The sequence below is a fragment of the Habropoda laboriosa genome, unplaced genomic scaffold (genome assembly GCF_001263275.1).
Source record: "Habropoda laboriosa isolate 0110345459 unplaced genomic scaffold, ASM126327v1 scaffold1319, whole genome shotgun sequence".
In the NCBI taxonomy this organism is placed as follows: Eukaryota; Metazoa; Arthropoda; class Insecta; order Hymenoptera; family Apidae; genus Habropoda; species Habropoda laboriosa.
This window is the reverse complement of record NW_017101390.1, coordinates 48,944-58,568: the sequence shown is the minus strand read 5'-3', so window position 1 is coordinate 58,568 and position 9,625 is coordinate 48,944. Positions and strand designations below refer to the sequence as shown.

The following is a 9,625-nucleotide window of genomic DNA, read 5'->3' as shown; positions in this document are numbered from 1 at the left end:
CTTTTTTACGCGAATGTATATATTTTTTTCTACTGTAATAATATAACCTTAAAGTGACCTGAAATTTTAAATCGAACGTGAAAGTTCCTTTCATTTTTTGTTATTTCTTCTGTAAATTATGTTTTTCCAAATTTTATTTCTTTTTTTCAAAGTCATCTATGGTTTTCTATATAAATGTGTATATATTTTTCTATTGTATGTTGTAGCAGACGCTGATATGCATTTAAAACGACCTTGGATTCTAAAATTTTTAATCAAATGTGAAACTTCCATTCACTTTTTGCCATTTCTTCCATCAAAAAAATTTTGTAACAGACGTTGATGTGTATTTAAACATGCACGATGATATAACCTTAAAGTAACCTTAGACGCTACAATTTTAATCAAACGTGAAACTTCCTTTCATATTTGGCCATTTAATCCATCGAAAAAATTTTTCTCTCATCTTACTCACGCTCTGAAACCATTTAAATTACGTATAAAAATTTTCTCGTACTACCATAGAGTACCGAAGATAATTAGGTGGTCTGTTTTACGTAGCCCACACTGTATATATAAAAACATAAAATTTAAATTCTAATAAAAAGACGTAAATAATTTTTAAAAAATTAGATAAATATAATTAAAAGATTAGATACATTAAACACTGCTCGTTGTATTTCTTTTTTTAATTATTCATGTCCTCCCGTCGGATCTAAATTTTGATCCATTTTCCCGTTAGCACAGTAACGATTCTAATAAAAGGATTCACGTTTTGTTTGACTAACTCCAATGAATCTTCGCAGGTTCGTGGTGTCGATATCAAAAAGCTGCAGAGATAAATTAAGACACGGATATCTATTTTTTCTGGTCTCTTTGAATGGCGGGAAAAAAAGGAAAAAAGTGAGTCGAGTAGGAAAAGTAGCGTAGGCGAGACACATCAACAAGGACACACCTATAACAGGGAAATTCGATGTCGTATCCTAATTGGCGTTTATAGTACACAAGGGTGCCATGCCTCACCTCTTGTTATATCGTCTCTATAATGAGCCACGAGAAATCGGAGAATCATTAGGCGTCGAAACGAGACTTTTCTTTCGCTTTTTCATTTCTTCTTTTTTTTTTTCTTTCGTTTATTTACTCCACAATTTTCGTCGACCTCACTTCGTCGTTAGCTCATGTTTAAGTACGTATACGTCGTTCTAATAGTATCTATTATAACGTATATTATTTATTTTTAATAGTGAAACAAAAAAATTAGAAGTCTTTTATAAATGGAACACCTTATAGATATTTATTATTTCGATTATTCATTTCGCGAAGTATCGAATTAAAAATCGACAACTTCAGAATGTTTCTAACCTTTTCGATCGAATTTTATCCCATATTTGCTGGATGGAAGATATTTTCATGATGTGCGTATTTTAAATGAAAGAATAATGCTGCTGGAGGTGGAAGACGAGACACGCGATTTTATAACCGTATATAAGAAGGATTTCCCAACGAAAAAAACCGATAGACGGAAAGAATACAGGCCACCACTTAACTATCTTCCACCGTTGAATATTTTGAACGGTCCTTATAAGAGGTGCTTGAATACGCAACGACAAAATGCGATTTTACCTTTAAGCGAACAGAGCGAGGATCCCCAAGAGACTTTGAACAGAGTAAAGAAGTAACAACGATTTACATTAATAATTATTCCACTCGCGATACACCGTAATGTATGTATAAATGTTTCCCTCTGCTGCAATGTCTGTGAATACCGTTTGTACGCAACAGACGTATTAATTTCTTTAATGTAATTCATTGTAAAATTCAAGATTATTAAATTACGCTTGAGACAAAAATGTTGAATATATTTTAATGCGTTTTATACGATCTATAGATTCGCGACGAACATTCACGTTTAAGAAGATTTTTACCAGAAGTTGTACCAGATGAAGATCTGATCGAGCGGAAAGAAAATGAAGTTAAACAAACTATATATCAATTGGATTATTCAAAAGGTTTTAGTATCTGAAAAATTAAATGGTAATTTAATTGATAGGGTTTATATTAATATATAAAATTTGGTAATACTAGGTGATTATTCACCACGTGTGAAAATATACGGAAGAGAAAAAGATATTCAGTTGCCGGAATATTGGATTATATCGGAAACAATTCAAAAGAAATCCTATAAGAACCCGTGGCAAATTGCAACGGAAGATTTGTTACGCGTAAAAAGAGCAATAAAGCCTCCAGACAATTTGACACCGAATATAAAGGAAAGAGAAATTCTTCGTATCAGGTAAAAAGGCAGAATTACAATATTTTTTTCTTTAATGTTGATAAGTACTACTCATTGATGTAAAAATACAGTCAAGATTAAACCACCATAAGTAACAAAGTATACTTTTTTTTGTGAAATTTTAGTAATTATACACATAACTTTTATTATAAAAATTCCTTAATACTAATTTTACGTCTATCTCGTCATACTTTTTTTCCTTTCAGAACCGGAGATTCAGAATACGATGCCACAATAGATGCTGTAGGAAATCGAGTGATAAAAAGACGTCTATTTGGACCACCTTTACCAATCGAACCAAAAATATACAGTAAAGGACCTGATAGTCCACCATCTGAATGTTCTAAAATTTTAGCAGAAAAGAAACTTGTACTTCCATCTAGTATTTTTTAGTTTTTCCTTGTACGAAAGTAATATAACAGAAACAGTTCAAATGTTAAAAACTGTTATTTTTCTGTTTTGAATTTATCTTCCTAGCTAGAAAATTACTTTTAGCAAATACTTAACAAAACTAACAAAGAATTGTAGGTAAAGGTTTACGCTAATTAAATCAACAGATACAAGTTATTACAAAACACAACCCGTGTTGTTTTGCTTGTACATAATTACTTTACAAATATATTATTTCCTATTTTCACCCAACTTAATTATCAATTTACAATTGTTCGCATCCACTTTGGACACACAGTATCGTATTTCACGTAAATCTTTCTCACATTTATATTCTTACAATTATTTACAGGTTTATCTATCGTAAATCTGTTTTACAAAATATTTATATACGAACGTAACTTTTTCTTTCCTCTTTTTTTTCATTTTTACACTCGTAAAAGGAGACACCTACTCCGTATATCAATGAAGAAATATTCAATTACGAAAAAAATTAAACATATTACTTTTTGTTTCCTTTTTGAACATCTCCTAGACTTAACATTCAGAACTTTAGAAAAGTGTCATTTTTCAATAATAATACGTACACAGAAAGTATATACTTGGTTAAAAAATAGTGCAAAATTATTATAATAAGCTTAGCATATACTTGTTCGCATACGTATCGAAATAAAGTAATGATTACTTTTTCAAAAGTTCTGCAAGTCTATGATCGAACATGTAAAATCGAATTATTTATTAGAATAAATTTCGAAACATTTCGACAACCATTTGAATAGATTACACGTTACGTAGCCTCCTTCGATCAGCCAAAATAGTTAACATTTCAAGATTAAACTTGTTATTTACATAAGCCACTGCATGAAATATGAGTAACTTTTTGTATTCTTAACAATTAACTATACTTTATAAAGCTTTCCTTTAGATTAAATTAATTGTACTTGCACTTAAAATTGTACAAAAAGTCTTATCGGTGCACACTCTCGGTATTTTGTTCATTCTTCATTGTAATGGAAGTTAACGTTATAAAATTTAATCTAAAAATGGTACCCAGCACGTAACAATAAATTATATAGTTCAGTCTCTCAATCGAATGTATCGATACGATTTATATAAAAATTTATACATTTTCAAATCATAGATTCGATATGTTATACTACAAACCCCTTTTATGTACACAAAATATTTCACGTTGTTTATGACTAAGCAATGATCTTTCTTTCATCAAAATGTTATGATACGAAACTATCTAGTCCCCAATCCAGTTTCCCATGATACCGCGGCATGATACTATGCAATAGTGTTATCAAGTCTGTGTTAGGTTACACACAAAGAAAAGCTAAAAAAATATAAGACGTAAACATTATCGCAATCGTAATATGTACAACTTTGATGATTCTTCACAGCATCTTGTCTTCAAAAAACTATGCTTGCACTATATCTCGTATTGAGAAGCATACTATTTACAAAATGTTCTTTTGAAGATTAATACAAACATATATAGCATTTCATCATTGACACACTTTCCTTTCCCACTTATTTTTTCATATATCACCGCCCCATCTAATTTAAATATTTATCTACATTAAGCAGTTGTTTGAGGTAACAATATCATCTTCAGAGATCATATCTTGAAGAGGAATACCTTGTTTCTGTAAGAGATGTTTAAATATGTATATAACATTGATTCATTCCAGAATCCAAGTGTCTGACAATGTAGTGGGAAAAAACATTTATACTTACTTCAATGACTATGGTGGAGGCCATATTGTCTGTGTCGTGATACTGTACACCTACATTTGCTGCTGCTATTGCTATAGTACGAACGGTATTGGTGCTGGTCGAAGTTGTGATGTGCTGGGTAATCATGGAGTTTTCGTTTGTTCTATTGGAACCATTACACTCTTATATGCGTAAAATAATAAATGAGACATTGTACTTGTTTTTGAAAAACAAAAATCATAAGAAAAAGCTATAAACTGAAACTTACTTTCGCTTTTTTACTTGACCGGAATGAAAACGACCACCTTCACCGCGAATTCTGTTCATTGCATGTCGATGGCGAGACTCGTGGAGGTACTTCTGCAAAAGAAAATAAACTTAATATAAAACAAATAATAAAATATAATATTAAATAACGATTAATTAAACATAAACTTACTGGTCTTTCCTTAGGTATCTTTCCTTCTGCTTCTAATTTAGCACGGGCTTGACGTCGTTTTAATATACGCCTGTACTGTTTTGCATTTACATATAAAGGCTCTTCTTCAAAAACTTCTGCATTTGGCAATGCTACCCTCTGAAATTGTGTCTGTCCACTATTTCCTGGCACCATCTAAAGAACCCACAATTACAAACATAAATAATCAAATATCTTGACAAATATATTAATCTATATTAGTTTTACATATTTATATTATATTAAATATTCCGATTTTCACATGATAAATTGAAAAGACATGGTGTTGTCTATAATGTTGCTCCATAATCACTACAAGTCAGTATAATGTATACACAGACTATGTAAGTGAAAGAGACACTTTGACAGTAATCACCATGACAACATTTCCTGCCTGAGACGCTGTTGCTGTAGGACTTGCTAAAGGTTGTACTGGTGTTGTGGTTGCTGCAGCAGCTGTGGTTTGCGACGTTGTCCCAGCAATTTGCATGAGGTTCCCATTAATATTGATGACTACACATAAATACAGAATTAAAATATAAACTTTATAATTACACAAATGAGCAAGCTATATATATTTCTATACCTGTTGGTTGTGCTTGCTGAACTTGACCTTCAAGTTGAACTGGCTGATAAATGTATGTTTGCCCATCTGGAGTTTGAATGATTTGTGGTGTTTGTGGCTGTTGAATTACAATTTGTTGACCTGTACTAGTTAAACTAGATACTGGAACAACTTGTATTTGTCCATTTGGCGCTGCAACTTGTATCGCTTGTGGCAACATCATCGCTTGACCTCCTTGACCCATTTGGACAACTTGGACGGTTCCTCCTGCACTACCAACCACAACTGCTTGTCCTTCTCCCAGCTGCTCCATTGTAAATTTTTCCTATTACTAAAAAAAAAGACATTGATTTTACAACACAAAAAAAACAGCACATTTACACTGAAAAATAAGTGCACAAAGAGCTAATCATAGATTCTACAATGGAAAAAATAAGTTTATCGCAATAAAAATGACTATACACACGTACAAACAACACAAGGAAGAATTTATATATACACATGAAATCATATATAGCATACTTGTATGAATCATGTACAAAAATGCTCCCTTTTGTTGGCAGAATAAAGATAAATAAATCTAACATATGAAAAGATTAGAGTCTCAATGAGAATTGTAATTCTACTAAACGCAATTCGCGCCTAACGATCATTGATAAAGATCGCCAACGTGGCGAGCACATTGGGGTCTGAGAACCCACGTGCAGAACGTTAGATACGTAGAAGTGAGAATCGAGGCCAGGCAGCAATCATCACCTTCTGTCAGGCACAAATCGCTTCCGAAGGATGTTGCATCCTGTTCTCGATGGCATGATTAATCTGGTATCCTCGTGATCCTTAACACGCGCCGAACGAGAACGTACGAAACGAAGACCAAGTTGTGCGTATAGTATACCGAACGCGATATACTCGCCATGGAACGACGCGGATTTCGGACGAGAAACGCTTGTCTCGACAAACATGGCCGTGCAGAAAGACTTTTTCAAGCACGAGAAGACACGGGTTCGCAGTTGGAACAGCTCACAAAACGAAAACGCGGTTAATCGTACAACCGTGCGCGGTCGTACGCGTACCCCGTTGATGTTTGATAATTTGTGGACTTACATTGGATATTTTCGTGGGCACTTTCCCAATGATTGGTCGGCAAATTGAGGACCAATGGTCGGCGATAGAGAGTCCTCGGCTCTTGTGTATTGGTGGCACTGAACGGGGGGACCTGCCAGTCCGATAGCAGCCCGATGCCAGACCGGTCGATGCCCCTCCGCGCCTCGACGCGCCTAACCAATCTACTGTCTTGACTTATCCCCACCACTTACTTCCCGCGCTCTCATCAAACTTCGCGCGTTCCTAACAGCTTATTTCCCGCTTCCTTTTAAATCGATTTATCAATGCACCATCCACGATGATCGCCGTCAATTCTGTAGGATTTTTCTACCGGGTTGTTAGATAAAATTTGCAGACAACAAAAAAATAAGTCGCTCAGTTAAATCTAGATTTATAATCAAAAGTAAATAACCTGCTGAATGAGTTAGTTCAAGATCGAAAGTTCTGTACATTGGAATCCAGTGGAATATGAAAATTAAAGGAACATGAAATTCTTTAAGACAGTACAATGAAATACGGAATAACCAGAAGCATTTTCAATTTTTTAATATTTATATTTAGCTTTGATAACAAAGTAGTTCATTTTTATAATTGCAATAAGCTCTAGTTAATAGTGTAACAAATGCAGTTTATACAACGTTTAGCCATCATTTATTGCTGACTATAATTATTTTTATTTAATTTGTTATTCACTTATAATTTTAAAAAAATATAAAATTAACAAATTTTGATAAAAACAATATGTATTAACTGGCAATTATTAAATAATATAACATTAATAATAGAACTAATTCATATAAATATCACAAATATACGTCTGAATTAGGAATTTACTTTTGTTTTTGGCATTATAAAAACATCTTCCTTTAGTACAAATTTTAAAAAGATAAAAATGTGCACATTGATGAAAAAATATACTTTAATATAAGTACTGAAAAATGTTGCGGGTGTTCATGAATGTTGTTTGTTACTGAATCTACATGTTATCTATCATGTTTAGTAATGCTATTAATTTATAAGAAACGTTTTCATTAAAAATCGATAATTTAACAGTGCTGGTAAAAAGCTGAAAAAATTATTTATTCATCCAATATGACTTATTTTTGTAATTTATAAGTGCAAAAAACTATAAACCTATGGTATGATTGCATTTATTAAATTATAACAAAATAGCCCTTGTATATTGGTTTCTGATATACACCTTAGTGAAGATTAATAACAGTGTATTAACTTTTTACAGTATTGTATATAAATTATGGAAAAGCACTACCAAATTCAGTTTTTTCATGAGAAACTGGTCATTTGGAAATATCTTAACTTGTAACATTTTGAAACAACTTTGTATATTCAGAAATTGTCAAGCCGTTTTAACATCTTGTTATTAAGAAATAGTACCTGAACTTTCATCTATAATACACCACATTATAATGCTTAATCAATATTTATATTCAAGTAAATTCTGAAGTAAATTCAGACTTAGATTAACTTATTGAAAATTCATTTTGGAAAGATGCATGTTTTCTTTAATGTCATGTAATACAGTCATTTCACTCAAGCAAGATGTAATCTTACTGAGGAAATGCTAAAAGATTACGATAAGAAAGGAACTACTAAATCCTCTTTGTGTTCAACTTTTACATCCCCTAATGCTGACACAGCCTTATTGAGCATTTCTGTAATCTACAAATAAAATTTATGTAATTATTTAACACATTATGACCATTTAATGTAATAATACTACTTTGTATCATATGTAAGTGTATATTTACCAGCCCATGATCTCCAGAAGCAAGAGGTTCTGCTGCTAATATTTTCTCTGGAGCAGAAATATCTTTCAGTAGACAAGATGTACTATCAGGGACTTTAATACCTCCAGCTTCTATACGTTTAGAATATGCACGTGATCTATCCATATATTCATGTTGCTCCAAATTATGTGAATCTAATGCTCCAACATCTATCACATTACTGAAATTAAATGTTTTAATATAGCAAACTGCTTCTTCCTTAATGCAGATATAAAAGTGCAACATAAATATAAAACACAAGAAAGGCAAAGAAACACTCACGCCGCTGTTTCATGTAAAATTCTATTTAATGCACTTTGTTCATCTGTTTTCTTGGGTGCTGAGCTTGCATATTGATTAACATAATCATCACTGGAAGAAAAAGAAATAAAGAAGCTTTGGCAAATTTCATTTCATGCTATAACAAAAAATATATACAAAAGATATCATGATGTACCTGTGTACTCTGGGTATGTTTGTGTTATTGCTGACAGGATCCACCAACAAGTGTGTCCTTTCATTTACTTCTCCACTCTACAAAAACAAAGAACCAGAACAATGATATTAAATATTTTGATTAATTTAAATAAAATATACATTATAGTATAAATATTGAGGAATTTTTATAAACATAATTCATATGTAAATGTTAATTATTCTGCATTTATACTGCACGAAAAGGCAGAAAGGCGATAAAATTCTATATCCCTTAATAGCATATCTAATGTTAGGTGATAAGTTATGATTCAAAACATTCCACACGATTAAAATAATTTTATCCACTCCTACTACCTGCGGGCCGCTGTCCTCTTTACAAAAGCTGTAACAACATCCCATACTTATAGTGAGATTGTTCAAATTTTTTCGCCAGTGACACGTATTGCTACAACGTAGTATTTTTATCGTTCATTCCTGTAAACAATCAAGTAAATCACTCGCAGACGTGCCGACACTACGCTTCCACCACTATCCATAAATAAAATGCACTACGAAGTGTGACAACCTTTTTAAACCAAATACGAAAATACCAACAAAAAATGGCAATAGCATGCAACGTCCCTAGCGGGATTTATAACGTACTAAACCGAATAACATAACCCTAAACATTTCTAAGATAAAGAACAGCGAAGTTTATCACATTACTGTGCACTGTTCATTTTATCTACTAAAATATAAGACTAATTTGGCTTTTTATTGTATAACAATATACAAAATTTATACAGTATTACACGTATTACGTTAATCAATGAAACAGCGTACAAAAATAGGGAAGGAAATGATTTTTCAAGATACTGTATAAATTATATTTATTAGAAATTTCTTTTTTA

The 9,625-nt window shown here is 32.1% G+C and overlaps 3 protein-coding genes across 3 annotated transcripts; 1 reads left to right on the top strand and 2 right to left on the bottom strand.

Moving 5' to 3' along the window:
- The first annotated feature begins 1,418 nt into the window (after nt 1–1,418).
- On the top strand, nt 1,419–2,665 carry LOC108578117. The gene is made up of 4 exons (XM_017941379.1): nt 1,419–1,646; nt 1,868–1,988; nt 2,065–2,272; nt 2,479–2,665. The coding sequence occupies exons 1-4, from the start codon at nt 1,419–1,421 to the stop codon at nt 2,663–2,665; spliced, it is 744 nt and encodes a 247-aa protein (XP_017796868.1).
- A 1,559-nt stretch (nt 2,666–4,224) lies between these two features.
- LOC108578120 (nuclear transcription factor Y subunit alpha) lies at nt 4,225–6,572 on the bottom strand. The gene is made up of 7 exons (XM_017941383.1): nt 6,511–6,572; nt 5,428–5,737; nt 5,218–5,354; nt 4,824–4,997; nt 4,653–4,744; nt 4,406–4,547; nt 4,225–4,314 (listed from the first exon to the last, which is right to left on the bottom strand). Exons 2-7 carry the CDS (start codon nt 5,717–5,719, stop codon nt 4,243–4,245), a joined length of 909 nt encoding a protein of 302 aa, XP_017796872.1. The 5' UTR covers nt 5,720–5,737; nt 6,511–6,572; the 3' UTR covers nt 4,225–4,242.
- Nucleotides 6,573–8,100: 1,528 nt separating this feature from the next.
- Nucleotides 8,101–9,255, bottom strand: LOC108578121 (ragulator complex protein LAMTOR1). The gene is made up of 5 exons (XM_017941384.1): nt 9,090–9,255; nt 8,755–8,831; nt 8,580–8,669; nt 8,280–8,478; nt 8,101–8,190 (listed from the first exon to the last, which is right to left on the bottom strand). Exons 1-5 carry the CDS (start codon nt 9,132–9,134, stop codon nt 8,101–8,103), a joined length of 501 nt encoding a protein of 166 aa, XP_017796873.1. The 5' UTR covers nt 9,135–9,255.
- Nucleotides 9,256–9,625: the final 370 nt, after the last annotated feature.

Bases quoted from the DNA above. Each gene is read 5' to 3' on its own strand.
- LOC108578117 (XM_017941379.1), top strand. From the start codon at position 1,419: ATGCTGCTGGAGGTGGAAGACGAGACACGCGATTTTATAACCGTATAT. The intron at 1,647-1,867 runs GTAAAGAAGTAA...TACGATCTATAG, and splicing joins CCCAAGAGACTTTGAACAGA to ATTCGCGACGAACATTCACG. The intron at 1,989-2,064 runs GTTTTAGTATCT...TGGTAATACTAG, and splicing joins TCAATTGGATTATTCAAAAG to GTGATTATTCACCACGTGTG.
- LOC108578120 (XM_017941383.1), bottom strand. From the start codon at position 5,719: ATGGAGCAGCTGGGAGAAGGACAAGCAGTTGTGGTTGGTAGTGCAGGA. The intron at 5,355-5,427 runs GTATAGAAATAT...ATTTATGTGTAG, and splicing joins TCAGCAAGCACAACCAACAG to TCATCAATATTAATGGGAAC. The intron at 4,998-5,217 runs GTGATTACTGTC...TGGGTTCTTTAG, and splicing joins AGGCAGGAAATGTTGTCATG to ATGGTGCCAGGAAATAGTGG.
- LOC108578121 (XM_017941384.1), bottom strand. From the start codon at position 9,134: ATGGGATGTTGTTACAGCTTTTGTAAAGAGGACAGCGGCCCGCAG. The intron at 8,832-9,089 runs GTAGTAGGAGTG...TTGTTTTTGTAG, and splicing joins AAGAGGACAGCGGCCCGCAG to AGTGGAGAAGTAAATGAAAG. The intron at 8,670-8,754 runs GTACATCATGAT...TTTTTCTTCCAG, and splicing joins AACATACCCAGAGTACACAG to TGATGATTATGTTAATCAAT.